This window comes from Castanea sativa, chromosome 10 (assembly GCF_040712315.1).
Source record: "Castanea sativa cultivar Marrone di Chiusa Pesio chromosome 10, ASM4071231v1".
Classification (NCBI taxonomy): domain Eukaryota; kingdom Viridiplantae; phylum Streptophyta; class Magnoliopsida; order Fagales; family Fagaceae; genus Castanea; species Castanea sativa.
The window spans coordinates 36,999,995-37,022,452 of record NC_134022.1 but is presented as its reverse complement, the minus strand read 5'-3'; the positions used below and the strand labels follow the sequence as shown (position 1 = coordinate 37,022,452).

The 22,458-nt window shown below is 35.7% G+C and overlaps 3 protein-coding genes across 3 annotated transcripts; 2 read left to right on the top strand and 1 right to left on the bottom strand.

Moving 5' to 3' along the window:
* The first annotated feature begins 760 nt into the window (after window positions 1–760).
* On the top strand, window positions 761–5,235 carry LOC142612614 (putative disease resistance protein RGA3). Its single transcript, XM_075784724.1, has one exon. It carries the CDS (start codon window positions 876–878, stop codon window positions 4,383–4,385), a length of 3,510 nt encoding a protein of 1,169 aa, XP_075640839.1. The 5' UTR covers window positions 761–875; the 3' UTR covers window positions 4,386–5,235.
* An 879-nt stretch (window positions 5,236–6,114) lies between these two features.
* On the top strand, window positions 6,115–9,846 carry LOC142613842 (ubiquitin-fold modifier-conjugating enzyme 1). The gene is made up of 3 exons (XM_075786354.1): window positions 6,115–6,568; window positions 6,678–6,739; window positions 9,523–9,846. Exons 1-3 carry the CDS (start codon window positions 6,236–6,238, stop codon window positions 9,650–9,652), a joined length of 525 nt encoding a protein of 174 aa, XP_075642469.1. The 5' UTR covers window positions 6,115–6,235; the 3' UTR covers window positions 9,653–9,846.
* Window positions 9,847–11,361: 1,515 nt separating this feature from the next.
* LOC142613257 (phosphoenolpyruvate carboxykinase (ATP) 1-like) lies at window positions 11,362–19,565 on the bottom strand. The gene is made up of 12 exons (XM_075785511.1): window positions 19,017–19,565; window positions 17,863–18,038; window positions 16,596–16,749; window positions 16,260–16,344; window positions 14,005–14,105; window positions 13,504–13,802; window positions 13,079–13,252; window positions 12,875–12,940; window positions 12,366–12,544; window positions 12,055–12,224; window positions 11,803–11,971; window positions 11,362–11,706 (listed from the first exon to the last, which is right to left on the bottom strand). The coding sequence occupies exons 1-12, from the start codon at window positions 19,298–19,300 to the stop codon at window positions 11,563–11,565; spliced, it is 2,001 nt and encodes a 666-aa protein (XP_075641626.1). The 5' UTR covers window positions 19,301–19,565; the 3' UTR covers window positions 11,362–11,562.
* Between the last annotated feature and the right edge of the window lie 2,893 nt (window positions 19,566–22,458).

Below are 22,458 nucleotides of genomic sequence, written 5' to 3'. Positions count from 1 at the left end.
GCTATAGTTGCTGAAGAATATAGTTAGTAGGCATCGGGTGGGAAGTAAATATAATACTAACATAAGACAGTCGATTTTGGAAGTCAAAATCGACTCTCTAAGACTCGATTTCCATGGTCTATCATGTCTGATGTGGCATTTTATCCACGTGATGATCACCTGGAAGTCGACTCTTAGAGACTCGATTTACAAACCAAACATATTTCAAGACACTCCCAAAAAAAAAAAATCCCAGAAATTGTGACCTGGGTCGTGCCGCCTGGGTCGCGACCCAGGCGCGCGACCGCGACCCAGGTCGCGACCCGGCGCGCGACCCAGGCGCGCAGGTCGCGACCTGGGTCGCGATCTGGGTTGCGCCGCCTGGGTCGCGCTGCTGGTCGGTGGTGATGGGCCTATGGGGGCTGACCTTGTGCCGAAAGCAGAACAGATGCAATAAGGAAATGGAACTCAGAAAAAAGGGAAGGAAAATAAGAAAAGAAAAGATAAGTGAAAGTTATAAATCGGCCGTTAAATACTCGATTTTTAGGTACAGTCTATGTGGAAAAAATGCCACATCAGACTTGATCGGACCATGAAAATTGAGTTTCAAAGACTCGATTTATAGTCCAAAATTGACTTTCTTAGAGTCGAGATGTTAGTAAAATATATAGTTTCTAAAATGTGCCTACTAACTATATTCTTCAATAATTATGGCTAATTGCCCATTTTGGCCCCAAGTTGTCTAAAGACTCTAAACACTGAAGTCTACCGTGTTCTTCCCTATCTTCAACAGCTGCTAGCCGCCAAAAGATCTAAACCAGTGTTGGGTTCTTTGAGAGCTCGAGCCTTTGACGTGAGCAGTGACCACCTATAAGGCCACTGCCAATTGCCGCAAGATGCAGTTGGATGTAGTTCTGTCCCCTCTTCTACAGGTGGTATTCGACAAATTGGCCACCCCATTTCTTGAAGAGATCACTGATATCTGCGGCGTCAAGGAGGAGCTTAAGAAGCTCCGGCGTACCTTACGCGTAATCCAAACTGTGCTCCAAGACGCAGAAGAGCGACAGTTGACAGATAAAGCCTTGAAAAACTGGTTGGCAGAGCTCAAGGAAGTTGCTTATGATGTGGAGGACCTTCTTGATGAGTGCTCCCCTGAAGTTATGCTATCTGGGAACCGCAACAGATTCATCGACCAGGTAAGCATCTTTGTTTCCTCTTTGGGAAAATTCGCAAATTGCGTTGACATGTTACCAAAAATTAAGCAAATCAAAGAGAGATTAGATGTTTTGGCAGAAGAGAAGTCTTATTTTAATTTGAAAGAGGGACTTGTTAGTGATAGTGGAAGTAGAAGTAGGAGTAGGTGGAGAAGGCAAACGGGATCTTTTGTAATTGAATCTGAAGTTTTTGGGAGAGTGGAGGATAAAGAGATGATAGTAGAGCAATTAGTGTCCATTGGTGAAAGTCCAGGGAAAATTTCTATTATTTCTATAGTTGGTATTGGTGGTCTTGGTAAAACAACTCTTGCTCAATTAGTGTACGGTGATGAAAGGGTTAAAAGACATTTTGATCTGAAGATTTGGGTCTGTGTTAATGATGATTTTGATTTGGGGAAGATCATGGTTTTGATTTTAGAATCTGGTAGTAAGAGCAAATGTGATTTGTTTGGGATGGATGTGTTGCAGTTTCGACTCCAGGAATTATTGTTCGAGAAAAGATACTTGCTTGTGTTAGATGATGTATGGAATGAAGATCACAATGAATGGGACAATTTAAGAACTTCATTGAGAAGTGGTGTGGAAGGAAGCAAAATCATTGTTACCACACGTAGTGAAAAGGTTGCATCTATAATGGGCACAGCTTACATTCATCATTTGAAAGGTCTATCTGATGATGACTGTTGGGCTTTATTCAAGCAAAGAGCCTTTGGCTATAATGAAGACCACCATCCAAACCTGTCTAAAATTGGCAAACAAATAGTGAAGAAATGTGGCGGTGTACCTTTAGCTGCAAAGACTCTGGGAAGCGTCATGCGGTTCAAAAGGGGGGAAAAAGAGTGGTTCTTTGTCCAAGATAGTGATCTTTGGGATGTATCTGAAAGTGATAGTGGAATTCTACCCGCACTGAGGTTGAGTTACAGTCACTTGCCAACACATCTGAAAGGTTGCTTTGCATATTGCTCAATATTTCCCAGAAATTATATTTTCAAGAAGGAGAAACTAATCCAGCTATGGATTGCAGAAGGCTTGCTTCAATCAGAAGGGAGAAAATCCCAAGAATTCATTGGCAACGAGTATTTCGATGATTTGGTATGGATGTCTTTCTTTCAGGATGTACAGAGAGGTGACCATGGCAATATAATTGAGTGCAAAATGCACAATCTCATTCATGATCTTGCACAATCTGTTGCAGGAAATGAATACTTGAGGGTGGAAGATAACAATATAGTGAGAAGTCTCTCCCTAATTCGTCACTCATCAGTGGTTTGTGATTTCAGCTTATATACAATTCCTGAAACATTGTATGAAATGAAGAAATTGAGAACTCTCATTTTAGTCTTTCCAAGAGGTGATCTTGGAGAAGTTCCTTCATGTGCTTTTTCAAGTTTCAGATACTTAAGGGTCCTGGATTTAAGTGGTAGTGGCATCAAAAAGCTCCATGACTCAATTTCCTCTTTCATATTCTTGAGGTACCTTGACCTCTCTGATTCACATGTTGAAACATTACCTGAAAGTGTTTGCTGTCTTTACAATTTACAAGTTATGAACCTTTCTGGTTGCTATAATCTCATAAAGTTACCAAGTCATACAGGCAAAATGTTTAAATTGAAACATTTGATCATAATTGGCTGTGAGAGATTGACCCAAATGCCAGCTTCAATTGGAAACCTTAAAAACCTTCTGACGTTATCAATGTTTATTGTTGGAGAGGGCATGGGTGAAAGTCTCAGCGAGCTGCAGAATTTAAACCTTGGGGGTGAGCTAAATATTAGACACTTGGAGAATGTGAAGGATGCAACAGAGGCAATGACAGCCAACTTGATAGAGAAGCGAAGCCTTCAGTCCTTGGAGTTATCCTGGGGGAATGATCACAAGGAATTAAACAGGAACAATGATACTGATGGAACTCTGGGAATAGAAGTGCTTAATTACCTCCAACCACATGAATATCTAAAAGAGTTGTCAATAAAAGGGTACAGAGGAATCTGCTTCCCAGAATGGATGAGTCTTAATAAACTGCCAAATCTAACTGAACTTGTCTTGATTGACTGCAGTAGATGTGAACATCTTCCTACACTGGGTCGACTTCCCTTCCTTAAGGTCCTTTACTTGCAAGGAATGGATGCAGTGAGGGTCATTGGCAAAGAGTTCTATGGTAAGGAACCAATGCCATTCCCATCATTGAAAGAACTAACTCTCACTAATTTTCCTAATCTAGAATTCTGGTGGACTTTCAGCCAAAGAGAAGGATTCTCTTCCTTGGTCAAATTGACAGTAAGAAAATGCTTAAAATTATGCATCATGCCACGTTTTCCATTACTAAAGCATCTGGAGCTGCAGAGTTGCAATGAAATGATACTGCAGTCAGCATCAAACTTAGCTTCCCTCACCATAATTGTTATCGAAGAATTTAGAGAGCAGTTGGTTTTCTTAGAAAAGTTGCTTCAAAATAATGCTCTTCTAATGTCTCTGACTATTGGCTCTTGCCCCAAACTTCGCTACATCTCTCCAAATATAGGAAAGCTTATCAATCTGAAGATCCTGACTATTCGCTGGTGTGAGGAGCTACTTTCATTGCCACAAGGGCTGCAGAACCTTACCTCTCTGGAGTCATTGGAGATAATTGAATGCCATAGCCTTATCTCATTACCGGAGGACATAAAAGGCCTGAGCTCTCTTCGATCTTTGTCCATTGAAAATTGCAATAATATTGCATCATTGCCACTTGGGCTGCAATTTCTAACGGCTCTTGAGCAATTAGCTATCATGTACTGTCCAAAATTGGATTCTTTGCCTAATTTGCAACACCTCTCTGCTCTTAAAAGTTTGATCATCTTGAATTGTCCAGAGCTGGTGTCTCTTTCTGAAGGGTTAAAACATGTCAGCACACTACAAAATTTGGAAGTTCGTGGCTGTCCTGGCCTGCAGACTCTGCCAGAGTGGGTAGCTAATCTTACCATGCTCAGATCCTTGGCACTTTCAGATTGCCATAATCTTACCTCTCTGCCTGGGGGTTTGCAATCTTTAAGTGCCCTTCAACATCTATCAATTCGAGAATGTCCTGCCTTGGAGGAAAGGTGCAAAAAGGATATAGGCGAGGATTGGCCTAAAATAAATCACATAGCACATGTCTATATTGGACAACTAAAGTTCAGACAATATGAAACTGCCAGCTGCTCATCTCAGTGAAATATGAAACTTCCTTTGTTGCTTCTGGGTTTCAAGCTCTACTATGATGATGCTCTCTTGCAATTATCACTTGTGAGTATATCTGAAGGTTCCACCATTTGGTGGGGTGCGACTCGGGGCATTGGTCTGGTGTGATTATTTCGCATGTCATCCGTATGAACTTTTTTGTAGAACTAATGGGTATATGTAAGGTTTCTCTTTGTCATAATTCTGTCTTTTCTATCTATTACAATTCAACTTATAAACGGAGCTACTCCTTGATCTGGTTTACTTTCAAGAGTTCAACAATCCAATTTAGCCACTCTTTCTAATATAGTTCTCTTCGATAGAAAGCAAAAGTGAGTAATTATTAACACTTTTGGTTTATTTGAATTGCAGTATTTGAAAAGAAGGATTTGGATTTAAGTTTTTTGTTTAAATGACTTGGAAAAAGTATGAAAAACATTTTTTTTTTCCCCTATTGAAGACATTAATTAATTTTAAGCTTTATGATGATTTGAAATGATTATGTTCAAGATTTTATTCCATTGACCAAGAAAAGTCACGTTGCTTACATTAGGATTGGATTTGATCAAATTAAAAGATGTAATATCTTGTTTCATTTCCTGAAGTTTGGCCCACTATGAACGAGGGTCACTCTGATTCTGCAAAGAATCTATTGACTGAGATTTGAGGAAGAGATAGAGCTCTTGTTAATCTTATTAGTTTTCTGACAATAGTGAAAGTTGCAGTTTGATTTGTTTCATTTTGATAGCAAGGCGAAGTAACAAGAAGTTGCAATTTGAGCCAATTGCAGTTTGATTGTAGCAAGGAATTTTACCAGGTCAAGTCATTTAGGAGCCCAGTGCACTAATAAATTTGGCTTTTTGTATATATATGTTTTTTTTTGGATAATATTAATAAGTTAATTTTTAGTTTTTTGTCACATATCGAATAGAATAGCTAATATATATATATATATATATATATATATATATATATATATTATTTAACAAATAAGTTATTGAAAAAATGAGCTGAACTCCAGCTTAATTATCAAATTAAATTATTTGTTTAAGTTTTTTTTTTTGGTTGAATAAATTCAAACGTTGTACTTGAATAATTTAATTTTTCCCTTACCTAACAAGCACCACGATTGAAACATTTTTATCCTATAAGAAATCTGCACTAATAATCAATAGCTCAATTATAGTTAAAATCATATTATTTAAGTTAATTAATAAAATTATTTTTATTACAAACTTATATAAATTAGATTAAACAATCTTATATGGTTGCAAATTTTATATGGTTTTAACAAAAAAAAAAATTATATATGGTTTTCACGAACTATTTATATGCTTAATAAATTATTATAAATGAATAATCTGATGTTTTATTAATTAATTTATAAATTTGTTTATAAAAAATAATTTATTAATTTATAAAATCTAACCTCAAATTTATATTTAAATATATCTTCAAATAAACCCAGGGTTGGCCGAATTGGTTGCGCACTCGATTTCAAGGTGTTTGTACTGTGTTCGAGTAGGTGTGCCAATAATTTATCCCACTATGAGCTTACCATCACAAATAGTAAATAGTTTTGATGGAAAGTTTTGAGAATATGCTAAAAAAAAAAAAAAAAAAAGTAATCATATAAATAAATATAAAATATTATGTATAATTAGATTGACCATCGTATGCACTTTTTTTTAATAAAAAAAATTCACTTTTTATTGTAAAAAAAAAAGAGCTTTTTTGTCCGATCGAATTTCGACAGGCACAGAAAGAAAGAGCAAAGGTTTGCCTGAGACAGAGACAGAGGTAAAAGGAAATCATCTAGCTTAGGATTAGGGTTAGAGAGAGAAATGGAGGGTTGGGATCCGAACACGAAATCGACACTGACCCAAATCCCTCTGCTAACGACGAAAGCCGGGCCAAGAGACGGTGCGGTCTGGACGCAGAGGCTGAAGGAGGAGTACAAGTCCCTGATCGCCTACACGCAGATGAATAAGTCAAACGACAACGATTGGTTCCGGATCTCAGCGTCCAATCCGGAGGGGACACGTTGGACAGGGAAGTGCTGGTACGTGCACAATCTCCTCAAGTACGAGTTCGACCTCCAATTCGATATCCCTGTCACCTATCCCTCCACCGCTCCCGAGCTCGAGCTCCCTCAACTCGATGGCAAGACCCAAAAGGTTTCATATTTTGTTTAATTCCCATTTTGTCCTCTTTTTTTTTTTGTTTGTTTGTGTTAATTTTCATTGTTCTGAATTTTTTTTTTTTTTTTTGGTGGTGGTTTTTCAGATGTATAGAGGGGGGAAGATCTGCTTGACCGTACATTTCAAGCCGCTTTGGGCAAAAAACTGGTACTTTTGTCTTCTTCTTTTTTTAATAATTTATTAATACTAATTAGTAATTACTATGATCTTTATGGGTTTGCGTTTGCGTGAGCATAACCTGCATAGTCTGTCAGGGGTGAATGCCTCTTAGATTACCCGACAACTGGTTCTGGCAGATGGAGTCAGTTAACTTAATAGTCCTTTTGGATCGAGGGAGAGGGAGTAGAGGAGAGTAAAATTGGCTCAAAATTAACCTATTTTTAGCTAACTTTACTTCACTCCCTTCCACTCCCCCTCCCTCCCCCTTAAATCCAAAGAGTCCCTAAGTTTTATGGGCTAAAGGCGAGACCAAAGGGTTTTTCTTTAAAGGACAAAACTTATGGCATGTTTGGAAGTTTAGAGAGGGAGGAGTATAGAAGGGAATGGTTATCCTTTACTTTGTTTGGATATTTTTAAAATTAGTAAAGGGAATAGAGTAATTAGTCTTTCCTCTTGTTAGGATGTTTTAAAAATTAGGATGAAGAAGAGAGGAAATAATTTAAATAGACAAATTTACCCCTATTTGAAAATAGACTTGCAACATTGGTCTAGGATTAATGGGCCCAATTTTCCTGCCAAAAATTGTGAGCAGGGACAATGAAGCTTTCACAAAATGGAAGCGCGAGTGTTGTACTATTCTCTTTGATTTTTTTTTTTTTAAATTAAAATTTTTCATCATTTTCTCACTAACCAAACAGAGAATAAAAAACATTCTAATCACAGATTATCACTAAAATACCTAAACTATATCAATTTTCCTATAAAAGAATCCAATGAAAGATAAAACGCAAGAAAATCAAGAACTAGAATTAAAGAAAAAAAAAAAAAGGGATCCACAGAATTATCTTCAAGTGGATTGGTAAATGCCTTAGCTTGTGAAGCCTGAGTTGCCGAGAAGACAACTACCACGAGACACAAACATAGATACTGTTTGGCCATATTTCTTTTTCTAGAGAATCAGACTAGGAATTCTTGGTGCTTCCCTGAAAATTACAGAGACAGTTCTCAGTGAAACAGTGCAAGTCTATAGAAAACACGAAGAAATATATAACACTCTAACTTGCTTTCCCAAGAAAGTAAAAAATTTCAATCCAAGGCGGCCAAGTAAATATACAAGTTTCTGTCATTTTCCTCTGTTTTCTCAGAGTCCAAACAGAGCAGAGCAGAGTACTGCTAAAAGTACCAGTGCACATTGATAAAACACGATCAAGAACACAATTCCAAGCGAATAAAAAAGTAAATTGAAGCTCAGAAATATATTGTGAAAAGTAGTGAAATTTTGTACCTCCAAAGCCAAAAGAACACTGAAAATCAGCCAGAAACAGTCACTATTTAGACGACTCGGCAGCGTCTAAATAGTGAGATTCAATTTTTTTTTTTTTTCATTCACCTTATATTTTCTCAAGAAACAAACAAAGATTATTTATATAATCGGTTTGTAATTTTGTTAATTTAAAAAGGGTAAATTGGAGAATTCATTTGGTTAATAATTTATCTACTCTACTCTCTCTCCAAATCTCTTCAATTTGGGGAAATTAAAAATGAAGGGTTAGAGGTAGTTGAAACCACTCTAAACCCCTCCCTCTCCTTCCTTAAAAAACTTCCAAACAAGGTAATTGAATTACTCTCCCTCCCTTTACTCTACTCCCCTCACTTTTTTTAAACATCCAAACAGGCCATTAGGTACATTATCCTACTGTTCTTTAGGTTCCTTTTTAAAATTTAGCCATGTAACTACTTAACTAAAAAATACACTTTCATCCCATATGAAAAAATCCACATGGCAAAATCTTAAAAGGTGAATCTAAGAAACAACACCTAAGTACTGTATTTAAGTCTTGCCCTTCTTTTAAAAAGGTTCCCTACTATACTTAAAAAAAAAAAAAAAAAAATACACATACACACACTATATGATGTTTATGATTTTAAGGAGTGTTGATGAAGCTTGTATCTCGATTTATTGTGCTTTTTTACCAGTAGGATGAGTGATTAAATCTGGAATTTGATATGGGATGAAACGTGTTTTAAACCAAGAAGCATGGACACGGGTACGGGTACAACATGGTGACACGAGCAATTTCTGAAAAATTATAACATAAAATGGCCAGTACGACACCGGTATGAAATGAAGTGTCTGTGCTTCCTAGGTTTTAAACCTACTTGACTCTAAACCTTATTGGATTTGTTGGCTTGGCTTAGCTTAGCTGTGTTGTATAATTGTATTTCTATTCTTCTATATAGAGTAGAAGATTCAATGCTTTGAATTATTATTAGAGCCATCTCCTTGATTACTTTGCTTTTTCAACTAATGAAAACACATTTTCTCTTTTGTTTGTTTCATGGAACATGTATTTTTTAAGAGACATTTATTTTCTTTTCAGTTAATTTGCAAACTGTTGTTTGTTTTAATGATATTATTGTTATGGTAATATAAGAATACCAGCATAATGACCTATTTCTTGAAAATTTTGCTTCCCAACATTGATAATGGAACCCTGCATTTCAATTTGGAGCTGCAACAAAAGTATATATTAACATAATATCATTCTTGTGCTGGAAAAACAGTACTAACTACTACCCTATTTTTGGTTTTTAACTTTCCTTAAACAACAAGCAGACTACTTTTTTTTGATCTCTTACCTACATGTGGTCACATTGGTTAACTTTGAATCATCATTATTTTCATCTGGAGTTATTCCCTGTGTGTCTCTTTGAGCAATCTAGTTGTATCGTAGACTAATAGATTTGTTGATCCTGATTTTGTTTTGCAGTCCTAGGTTTGGTATAGCACATGCACTATGCTTGGGTCTTGCACCATGGCTTGCGGCAGAGGTTCCCATTCTTGTGGATTCGGGTATGATTAAGCACAAAGATGATGCAACCACTTCCACTGAAACTTAGTTTCTTAAACAATGTTAAGGCTGTAAAATTAAACATTGGGTTCCAGAGTTGTTACTTGTTAGCTTGCTTGAAAAGAATAAACATTGGGGCTTAAATGTACCATTGATAGGACGTCGTCCTCTAAAGTGTACAATTTATCTGCCAGATATTATAATCTATGAGATCAAATATATACTCCAGAAGTTTTTTTGCAATTTTTAGTTTCAAGATGCAAGTATGTCATGATTATTCAGATTGATCATATTTTATTCCTTGTCTGCATTTTCTCCCTTGGTGCTTCTTTCTGTCAAGCTTGTATCTAGTCTGCGGTAACTTTACAATCTATGATGATGACGTAGGCACAATGATCTCTACCTTATACTCAACATTGTTGGTGTGCTTTGTTCATAGCCACAAATTGGACAAAATTGGATCCTTGTGTCAAAGTTCAAATTCCTCACCCTGCCTTAACCTATTTGTGTTTCTAAATTTTATTCAATGAAAGCTTTTTTATTTTTATTTTTTATTTTTACTGACAATTCATCCTTTGTGACAAACTCTGAGCCTTTTGTTGCTTTGTTAGAGCTCTTCAACATACTCAAACTCAGCATGTACATCATAAATAGTTTGCTTTTGGGTTAGTCTACCTGCGTACTAATTCTTCTTTACTAAGCCAAAATTTGCACGATTGGAGATGTCAGTCTGTCAAGGAGCTCCTCTAGATCTGTGTTTTTGAAAAGTAATGGAATGAGCTCCTCTAGATCTACTAGTAGGCTAACCCTGACATGTGCTTATCACTGGGGGAGAGGGGACTGTGCTGCAACTTATTGGGCACATGATCTATTGTCCCTCTTTTGGTAATATTTGTCTTACAATTCATCCTCATTCTCCCAAGAAGTTTTTTAATTTATAGTACATTCTAAGCCCAAAAATTAAGCGCAATTGCAGCGGGGAAAAAGGGGTGGGGTGGGGTAAGTGTAATCGGGATGAAAGAGTAGAGCGGGAAAGTGTAAGTTGTCAACCCCCCTCCCCCCTCCTTTATATTTAAAGGTTGAAATTAAACTATTGTACATATATGCAGCTCAATGTCTTCTCATTGCTTCTCGTTTTAGGGGAGTAAACAATGAGCTATATGTAATCTAGATGTTAAACCTTTGCTAGCAACCCCAAAATCAATGGATAAGTTTGATTTAAAAAAGAAAAGAAAAAAGGAATATATGATTTTGCAGTAGTTACATGCACACAAAACCCTTTTCCGTCACTACTTACATTAGTATTGAATAAATGCCACACATGAATAACCTCTTCTCCTTTTTAGTAAAGATTAGATTACCAGGTTTATGGTTCTTAGGGACTCAATATTACACAAACTCTGCCCATGGTAATGGTTCACACACGTCTTATTTTCTTCCATTAGCCTTTGCACTAGGGTAATTGCAGTGGCGAAAAGTGGGGGGAGGGGGATAAGTGTAATCAGGATGAAAGATTAGAGTGGAAAAATGTAACTTGTCAAACTCCCCACTCCCCTCCCCTATTTAAACTATTGTACATATATGCAGTTCAATGTCTTCTCATTGCTTCTCGTTTTAGGGGAGTTAACGATGAGCTATATGTAATCTAGATGTTTAAACCTTTGCTAGCAACCCCAAAACCTACGGATAAGTTTGATTTTTTTATTTTATTTAAAAAAGGAACATTTGCTTTAGTAGTTGTTGCATGCACAAAAACCCTTTTTCCATCTTTACTTAGTACTTGCATTAGTATTGAATAAATGCCACACAAGAGTACCCTCTTCTCTTTTTTAATAAATATTAGATTATGTATATGGTTCTTAGGGACACAATATTACACAAACTCTGCCCATGGTAGCAATGGCTTACACTTCTTATTTACTTCCATTGGCCGTTGCTCCATCAATCACATATTTCTGTTTAAAAGGTAGGACCGGCTGCAAGGATCTCCTCAGTCAAGTTGTTGTCCGTTCCAATCTTGTAATTCGCGAATACCGCAAAATTCTTCTTGAAAAGACCCCCTAGCTTTAATAATGTGTCATTGTAGGCCTTCTTGTCTGACCACTGCATACAAAAGAATTGTGTACCTTGTTAAAAACAAATCAAGCTAATGCCAAGATATAAGCAGCAGGATCATTAGCAGAAATTGAGTCAACTAACAGTATTAATCGGACTCAGGATTTCTGATGGCACGCCATCAATTTCAGTAGGGATCTCAAGTCCAAACACTTCAGTCTTAACATAGTTTGCCTCCAAAAGGGCCCCTGAGTGAATGGCATCAATGATCTTCCTGGTATAAGCTAGCTTGATACGGTTACCTGATCCATAGCTGCAGAGAAAATAGATGTTAAAATTTACCCAATATATATCAAATGCATGGTAAGATTTACGTTCTCGAAAAGTATGTCATACCGCCCACCCGACCAGCCTGTGTTAACAAGCCATCCGGTAGCCCCATGCTTTTGCATCTTTTCAGCCAGCATTGCTGCATACTTTGTAGGATGCAGCATTATAAATGCTGCACCAAAGCAGGCTGAGAATGTAGCCTGTGGCTCCTTGATACCTTCCTCTGTCCCAGCCACCTATTTTCACATGCAAAGTTACTTCTATTAGTCTCATATATCAGCAGCCTTAACAGCATTGTCAAATATGAAATAACAAACGAAATATTATAAATGCATCTATCCAAGTGTCTGAAAGATAACATCGGGTTTGAGAAGTACCAGAGCAGTGTAGCCACTGATAAAATGGTACATGGTCTGAGCCAAGCTCAGCTTGCTCACAGGTGGGAGCACACCAAATGCATCACAGGCTAGAAGGATGACATTCTTTGGATGGGGTCCAACACATGGTATCTTAGCATTAGGGATGTACTCTATAGGATATGCTGCACGAGTGTTCTCTGAAACAAGCACCAAATCAACAAGTATGAAATGCTTACTGGCTTCGTATCGTTATTACATGGAGGGTAAATTCTATACTTGATTTATATTATATTTGTTCTATGTTGCACTGATAGTAATTGCCCTTGACCTGCTCTTACTGGTAGAATCTATGTATGTTGCTGCATAACCCAACTTTGTTGCCGCATAAATATTTAATGGATAGAAAAACAAATTGACAAAATTAAGTCATGCCACTTTATTGATTCGCGTGTTCCAAATTTATCCAGTGATAAGCTTTCCTCAACATTTTAGAATATTCAGCTTATTCAAACACACGTGATCTGTACCTGTAACTCCTTTGTCTGAGTAATCCACTTCTCTAGTATGCTCTTCAAATACAACATTCTCTAACACTGCCAAAGACAAACAGTAGTTTAAAAGAACAAACTAATAAGCTAAGCACATTCATTTGATGCCATTCATTGAACACTAAAGCTAATTCACACTCATTTTAAATTATGAATTCCAATATAAATGAGTCATATTTTTACCAGTCCCAAACTTGATAGCATTCCAAATATCAGGCTCCTTATCCTTTGACAAATCAATGCACTTTGCATAGCAGCCACCTTCAATGTTTGACACACCATTCTCACTCCAGCAGTGCTCGTCATCTCCGATTAAATACCTATTATGATCCGTAGATAGAGTTGTCTTCCCGGTACCTAGACATAAACCCAAAGGTATCAGTGTATCACTATCATCAACAATGAAGTGATGTGAATCTTAAATTACATTGAGGGACAGGTATGTAATGGCTGGCAAGTGATGGCTTCACATCACAATTGCCGAAGTGATAAGTTGTTAATATAAGTAAAAAAGTTATGTCAATGGTGGGCTCAAATTAGAACTGGTAAAAACTCACCAACTTAGCTGTAGTAAAATATGTTGTGTGTCTAGTATTGCTCTACTGTACCTGATAATCCGAAGAAGAGAGCAACATCACCACCTTTCCCCATATTGCAACCAGAGTGTAGGGAGAGGACATGACGTTGAGGCATGAGATAGTGCATTACACTGAATAAACCTTTCTTCATTTCCCCAGCATACTGTGTTCCGAGGATGACCATTTCCCTCCTAGCAAGATTGAGGTCTACGCTAGTAGAGGAGGTCATGTAATGAGTGTAACGATTACATGGGAACTGCCCAGCATTGTATATTGTAAAGTCTGGAGTCCCAAATTCCTCCAGCTCTTCAGCATCGGGTCGTATACACCTGCCACCCAACCCAGATATTATTTGTACACTAACATTAGGCACAGATTCTTAGTACTCACTGACTTCTATGTTAGGGTGAAACTATTAGAAGTAGATGAACAATTCAGTCTCAACATTCAAGCTTACTTATCTGGTGACCATTAGCATTGTGGAATGCAGACATAAAGAAGCCAGGGTACGTATTTGAATTTAGCACTTACATGTTGTGCATGAACAAGGAATGGTAAGCTCGGGCAGATACAATCCGGACTTTGATACGGTGTTCTGGGTCCCAGTTCAAAAACTGATCATTCACATACACCTAAACACAAATTTACCATATCAGCTTCATTATTCCTCACAAATTTGTACAAATCACAGAGATAGTCAGGAAAATTTTCTAAGGGCTTAAGCATTAGTTGCTGATCAAAATTTGGAATTAAATATTTTCATGTGCTGCTTTCCCCTTGGGGTTCAATGAAAGGTTGGGGATGATTAGTTTCCTTTGCAATTACTTCCAAAGTACATGATATTTTAGAAAAAATTCAAAAAAATTGGGGGAGGGGGGACTTGAACTTTAGTTGTCTCTGTAGAACACACTATGAAATGCTAGTTGAGTTACAAGCTTTTAACTAAAATAAACGATATAATTTGAAGAATTTTGAGAACTATTTGTTGCTATAATGCTATTGTACTTTTTCATGTAGAAATGCCAAGAAGAATTATTATTATTTTGGTTGTTTTTCCTGATGCAGCAAGCTTACCAGCAATTACTAATGCTGCACTCATGAAACAGAAAGAATATATATATTTCTATCTCAACATTTCTACATCAGCAAGCTCAGCAGAAAATCTAATCTGAGCACACTTTTTCTAAGTTCACCATATTCTTTTTATACCTAAGCTGAATCAATAAAAATTATAGTTTCAACTAAGGCAAATCTCCAAAATTTATTCTTCAGCCAAACTATTTCTTACAAGGCAACAGGCCAAGGGCTTTAATCTAAATTGAAAATCAACTAATTTGGATCAAAATTCTCTCCATTTGTCTCTAAATTGAGAGCATCCATTTCGCAGTTTAACTTTAGTAATCATGAATTTTAAGGGTGTACATGGAGTTAACCTCATTTAAAATTCAATCCCATAAAATAAGGAACAATCATTTTCCATTAATTGAGGAACTCAAAAATTGTGTGACTTCGACCTTTTGGTGGAAATCTATTCTCTCCACTTCAATAGCCCATGCCTATCCTATCTCACGGGCAATCCGAGCATATTGATAAGTAGTGCGTGGGCTCCAATTGCATAGAAGGTCCTGATTTTCATGCTATTAATTTCCCTCAAAATCCTTCTTCGTTGGGCCACTCAAACTACATGTCTACATGCTTATATTATATGCTATTCACAAGAATTGCAAAGGTTCATGAAAAGTCAAAAATCCCATGTGCCTTGTGTAGAAATAAAAGGCTCAAGTGGGTCTATTCAAGATGAGATTGGTGCATGTGTTAACTTCTTGGAGACTAAAAATATAACAAATGAATATCCCGTAGATTTCGGAAGAGATAAGCACTCACTGGATTCAAAATTTCAAGGAAAATGATTTGAGTTAATAAATTAATCACTAAAATATCTAATTCTTAAGCTGTCATATATCATAACCAACTAATTGACACGTTAGAGGTTAGTCGGTGTGGTGGGAAAGTTCCTCCACACTTTTATTCTATTTTCTAGCTAATAATACTTGACAGTCTTCTTTCTTTAAAAAAAAAAAAAAACTAATTGACACGTCATTCTAAAAAAAAAGAAACTAATTGACACGTCCACCACTTGACTATCCATATCCAAAGTGGACGGTTCAAGGAAAGCAAGCTGTGACTTTGAAATCAAAGAAATATATTTAGTATTTAGTATTTAATTTTTAATCCAATGTTACCAAAAAAAGTGAGGTCAAACCATGAAGAGTAGAACTTAAGTATCAAGCATGTGACACTGACAAGTGAGCACTAGTAAAATATAACAAATCTTATTACTTTTTTATTTATTTTAGATATGGATTAATAATTTATTATGCATAATAACCCAAGAGGGCCCATTATATTGGAAGATCAAGGGTTAATACTAGCTGGTACAGTTCCCTTATACCTAAGTAAGTTTTATTGTAATTCAAATCTTGAGAAAAAAAGGTAAAGATGTTACTGTTTAGAGCTTTATTTCATGGACTGATAAAGCTGTCAAGCTCAAGCAAAATGTATATTTGCTAGCAGATTGCACATAGACTTGTTATTTTTTCTTTACTAATCACACTCTGTCACATCACAATTGTGGTAAAAAGTTGTGAAAAATTATTTGGTCCTAAACATTTCCATATTTGTTGTGTTCTCTCTCTATTGTCTTACCTTTATTTTACAATATTTAACAATTACTTTAAAATTAATGATTAATTTTTTAACTAAAATCAGAGAGGAGACTGAAATACCTTATCCAACGAGTTCAAGTAATCCACAGCTCTTTCTCTGTTGACCATGAAAGTATGCTCATCCATTTCGATGTTGGGTGAGCCCCTAACCAGAAAATTCATAAACTCAACTTTCAACAAATAATATAATAGCTAGCAAGAAAGGCAGTTTCTATCCCACACTGTTTTATTACGTACAATTCAGTTTTTGAACTAAAATTATGTCTTGAAGTTGTATGTACTGTGTGCGGTGAACACCGCACGTTACAATTATTTAACACGTGTTCAAATTCCAATGCTCATCTTGAATGGTTTTGTAAAAATTAAACATTTTTTAATAGTTAAAATTACACTTACTTTCCCCACCAAAGCTCATCTTCAGTGGTTTCATCCTTGACTACACGTCTGTCCCTGGGTGATCGACCTGTCTTTGCTCCCGAAAGAGTTGCTATAGCACCAGAAGCTGTTATGAATGACCCTTTCTCGTACTTAATAGCTTGCTCGTAAAGTTCTGTACCAAGTTTAAGTTTACATCAGCTTATGGATTAATTAACTAGCAGGATTTCAATGATTGTTAATTAATAACAGAATCACTATAAAATTGCACAATTGCAGAAATCAGAAGATATGAGTACACGTTAAAGGAACTGTTTGACTGGAAGAAGTCCATGCTACGGGTCTAAATAATCAAATATGTTCAACAATTTTAATAGTAAAAGTTATTACTATGTTTATCCCAGCTTTTTTCTTCCTGGCTTGAGCATTCAATTATTTTGCTATATATGATGATAATCTATTTAATTTTTCTATTCAATTTTGAAGAATAAGTCGAGCAAAGAAATAGATAAAGAATTGGCTAAACTTGGCACTATAATGTGTTCAAAACTTAGATTATACTCTCAATTATTACAATTCTATTAGGTTGCAATCCATACTTTGGCATATAAAAAATTCAACACTACTATGATTGAAAGTTAATTTAGATTCGATTTGAATTTTATTTTTATTTTTTATCATTCAACTGCTAGATGAGGGTTTAAATTATAAATATTTTTATTAAAAACATTATACGATGTAAATTAAATTGCAAATTTAAAGCAAACCATTTAAATCATTAGAAGCAGATATTATATGTTGAAATTCTTTAAAAAGCAATCATAAGATTGTATCTTCAATCGGTATACAATATAAATTAAATTGTAAATTTAATCCAAACCATTTAAATCATTAAAAGTAAATACTATAGGTTGAAATTCTTTAAAAAAAAAATCTTAAAATAATCTTCAATTGGTTTCATAAAAATGTAATTGCAAAAATCAGTAATTTAATCAATAAAAATCGAATATCTAAATTATTTTTATTATCCTTTGACCATTTTAGTAATTTAATCAATAAAAATCGAGAATTTGAATCGTTTTCATTATCCTTTGATCATTTCAATAATTTAATCGATAAAAATCGATAGTTTTAATCATTTTCATTATCTTTCCATCATTTCAATTTTTAAAGTCATGGATTCAACTCACTTAATCGAAAGTGGACCAATCCCAATCCCAATGCACATTAATGTAAGACAAAAAAGTTGACAATGTTGAGAGAGAGAGAGAGAGAGAAAAAAATATACCAGCAGGGGAGAGGTTGTAGAGGACGTGCGTGAACTTGAGGGCACTGTCACTAATGTCGAAGGTGTCGTGTATATTATGCCCACTATGTGCCACCCTATGTCCCTCTGTTTTCCTAGCTGGGTCCCCTTTCACCACCTTCGGACCTGTCTCCCTCGTTAGCGATGCCAACGATGCACTATTACCGTATTACCCCCCACACGCAACCATAACAAAAAAACACACCAAAACAAGAGGGACAGTTCAGTAATTTAATATGTTCGTTATGGAAGTCCAACACTCCAACTAAACCATCCTAGTAGTGCGGTTTATCCGAATCTGAACTTTCAAAAAAGAGACGTATTTTTGTTAGGTCATTTTAACATTTAACACCAAATTATAATAAATAAATAAATTATTTATTAAAATTTTAATTTATAAATTTTAATTTTTTTTCATCAACTGCTGTTTAAGATTCATTTTAAAAATATGGTAAGTATAACATTTCTTATTAAAGAAGACTCATTCAACTTCAAAAATTGTAATTCTGTTTTAATGATCTGGTTTATAAGTGACAAATTTGTTAATAAATTATTTTAAAAATATATTTTTATATTTTTATAAGAAATAAAAAAAATTGTGAAATAATTCATTAACAAAATACTTGTATAAAGAAAAAAAAAGTAAATTATTCATGGATCTCGTTAATGTGTGCCTTATAGGTCTTGTTAATATGTGTCATTTAAAGTATACATTAAACCATCTATTTTTAGAAACATTTTTTCAAAAATTAAAAAAAATTGTCAATATTTTTTCAATTCTTAAAAAAAAATTTTAAAAATAAAAATTATTATGTAATCTTACGACACAATTAGCAAAATCCATTATTCATTAAAAAGATCAAATTCTATCCTGGATTTTTTTTTGGGGTAATTTTTTGAAATTCTTTCGATGAGATGTAAAACTCTTGTTTTAATTTTTATATCCGATCACATTACGTTAAATTTCGACAAAATTAATAACAAGATACATTAAAAACAGAATATATATATATATATATATATATATATATATATAAAATCATGAGATCAATAGAGCATTTCAATAGTTCGAAGGGATCAAGCAGAAAAATGTAATTTGCCATTATATAAAAACGATCGATGAGGTTCTACTTTACCTGATGGATTGGAGTTGCTGTTTCTGGAAATCCTCTTCGGAGATGATGGCAAAAGCTGATCCCTGACCCTGACCGGGAGTTCTAGCTGTCCTCGGAGTGCTGGGCGCCGATTTCTTCTTCTGAAGACCATGAAGCTCATCGATCGTCTGAGCTCTCACCGGCGGCGTACTGTCATCGTGGCACACCGTCGCCGTCTCCGCCGCCGACTTCCTCTGCGTTTCGATCCTCATCAGCCCTGCACGTCCTTTGCTAACCAACCTAGCCTCTCCGTTTTCAGCCTCCATGATTTCTTCTAGCTTTTCCTTATATAATTTTTTTTTTTTCTCTCAGTTTGAAATCCAACAACGTTAATGTTTTCCGACCATGCAAAAGAGATTCAAGAATGTGTATATATATAAATAACAGAAAAGAAAGAAGAAAAAACGAGTGATATGATATTTTGATAAGAATTAAGATGAAAGAGTGGAAGGTCCGAAGGTGATATCATACCCCTTTTAAAGGCTTCATTTTTTACAACAAAGCTTAACTTGGGTTTAGTTTGTTAATCATAGTTAACAAGACAGTGCAAGAAAATTCTTTAATATATGAAAATAGAAAAGGACTTTGATTGGGATAGCTCCAAAATAGGAATTTTCCAAAGACTCCCGTGGTGGACCGTTGGTGTTGGTGGTGGTGGTGGTGCTAGTACACGTAGATATGATAGTCAGCGTCACTAGTAGCCGCATTTAATTTGTTCAACACCTGTATTGACGTGTGAGAAAAATACTAGTGAGTAATTTTTCTTTCAGGGTCACATTCATTTGATTTTTTTTTTTTTTTTGTTTGGTTTGAGTAAAGTTCGGATCACGGAGTAGGATCAGGCTTGGGTGGAAAATATCTAGGGTAATTGCACACAATGCAAATCATACCGTCTTTCGTTCTTCTTATTCACACACTTTTTACTATTTTAACTCTTTCTTATTATTGTACATAATGGTTAAAATAGAAAGTTGCTTTTTTCAACTGTTGATCTTAGCCTTTGTTAGCTATTGTACTTGATCTCAATCCTTAAGATCACATATTATCATCTTATCTAATCAGTAATTAATTACCCACCTTCAAATAAAAAAATATAAAAAGATAACTGATAAGAGCATCCACACCAGCTCATGTAAAATCCTCTAAAATAAACATAACTACCAATTTTACACATTTTGAGCAAAAAAACACCCACATCAGTGGGTTTAAAAATGTCTAAAATTTTGTAAACTCATCCTCGAGCTACAGTAACCATGTATATTAACACGGTCACTGTAGCTCATTTATACCATTATTTTATCATTTTCGTTCACTCCTTTTTTTCTCTCTCTTTTACATGCTCAACCAACCCAGCTAAAACTCAACTCCTCATCCTCTTCTTTTTCCTCAGATGCACACAAACGCACCAACACACAAACACATCCACACAGAAAATCAACACAGACACTTGCTCAAAAAAAAAAAAAACATAAATACACAAACATAGATCGGCGCTTGATTGGAGCGTGGATCGAAGCGGTTGGAGCTTAGATTGGAGCGGATTGGAGCTAGGGAGAGTAGATCGGAGCTTGGAGCGAGTGGATCGGAGCGTATTGGAACTCGGATCGGTGCTCGAAGCGACTGGATCGAAGCGTATCGGAGTGTATCGGAGCTCGGATCGGTGCTCGGAGCAGATCGGGGCTGATCGGAGAGTTGATTGGGAGGGAGAGTTGATCTGGGTAGAGAGAGAGAGAGAGAGAGAGAGAGAGAGCGACAGAGAAATGAAATCAAAAATGAAGAAAAGAAATGAAGAGAAGGAGAGAGAGAGAGAGAGAGAGAGAGAGAGAGAGAGAGAAATTAATCAAAAATGAAGAGAGGCGTGCGTATAGGTAGTTTGAGAGAAATAATAAAAAAAAAGTGAGGAAATTATTATTTAATTAATAAAGGTGGTAGGATAGATGAACTGATGTTGGTGTTTTGTAAAAGTAAATATGTAAAATCTTAAAAGTAGGTTTTTTGTGTAAAATAGACGGAATCTTTTAAACGAGCTGGTGTGGATGCTCTAAGGGTATTCTTGAGATAGGATTTAAGACATATCTTGCTATGAAGCCGACTGTACCACCTGTTAGCTTCATAGTTATGAATGGAGGTTCAAAAGCGACGACATAGAAAGCGACGAGACGAAAAGCAATGACCCCACCATGATACTCGGAGGATACCTCCATGAGTCGATAGGAATCCATGGACAAAGCAAGAAGCCGACGGGTTGAAGAGGCCGACAGGTTCGACATATCTTAACTTGCACTCCACGGATATCTATGCATGGAAACATCTTGGAAAACATGCAAGACAATGCTTGTATCTTTTTTATATGAAAAGACACTCTAAAATCTTGAAAACCCTAAAGCGCCAGACTTTCCTAACAATGAAAGATCCCCACTTCAAAGGGATCTCATTCACCATTCACTACTATAAAAGTGCCCAGGCTCCTTTTTTCTGAACTACGCATAATTCCTCAGCTCTGACACTACAGAGTTGTAGAAATTCTCTTTCTAACTTAACATTCGGAGGGTTTTTGGTCGATACCATACCGATACTCTTTGTAAGGTCTTCTCTGTGTTTGTGTTTCATAGATTTCGTCAAAGAGCACATAAGGACTATATGTTCACATTGTACTATCAATGCAAGATTTACATTGCAGACAATTACACTGTGCACATTTGTTTAGAATCAATGTAAGATTTACATTATAGATAATGATACTATACACATTTCCAAAAAATATACAATATTATACATATTTGTTTAGAAACAATGTAAATATTACATTAATAGCACAAGGTCAACTATGTATTTTCTATTAGTTTATTTCAAATTTGTTAAGATCTAAATGGGGGTTTTTTTTTTTTTAAAGATTTAAGATAAAAAAATTACTTTTGTTGTTGGGCTTACTATTTCTTCCAAATTTGAGATAAAATTGGTTTATTGTTAGGCTTTTTTTTTTTTGTATTTAAAAAAATCAAAATATTGTTAAGAGAATCATAATAAAACTTATTTCAAGTGAGTTTTAAAAAAACTTAGGGTCAAAGTGTTCAAATTTTTATTTTAAGATGGTAAAATAACAATATTTTTATATATATATATATATATATATATATATATATATATTGCCCAGGGGTTCATTTGAACCCCCTGAACTATGCATGGCACTGCCCATGCATGCAATTGAAGATTCGACCTTGGTTGGTCAGAGGGAAAGAGAGAGAACGAGGGAGGAAGAGAAGAGGGATGGTAGACACAGCTTGCACGGTGGACGGCGGATGGTGCATGGAGCTTGCACGGTAGATGGCAGATGATGAACGAAGCTTGCACGGCGGTTTGATTCCTCTGGTGCTCTCTCTCTCTCTCTCTCTCTCTCTCTCTCTCTCTCTCTCTCTCTCTCTCT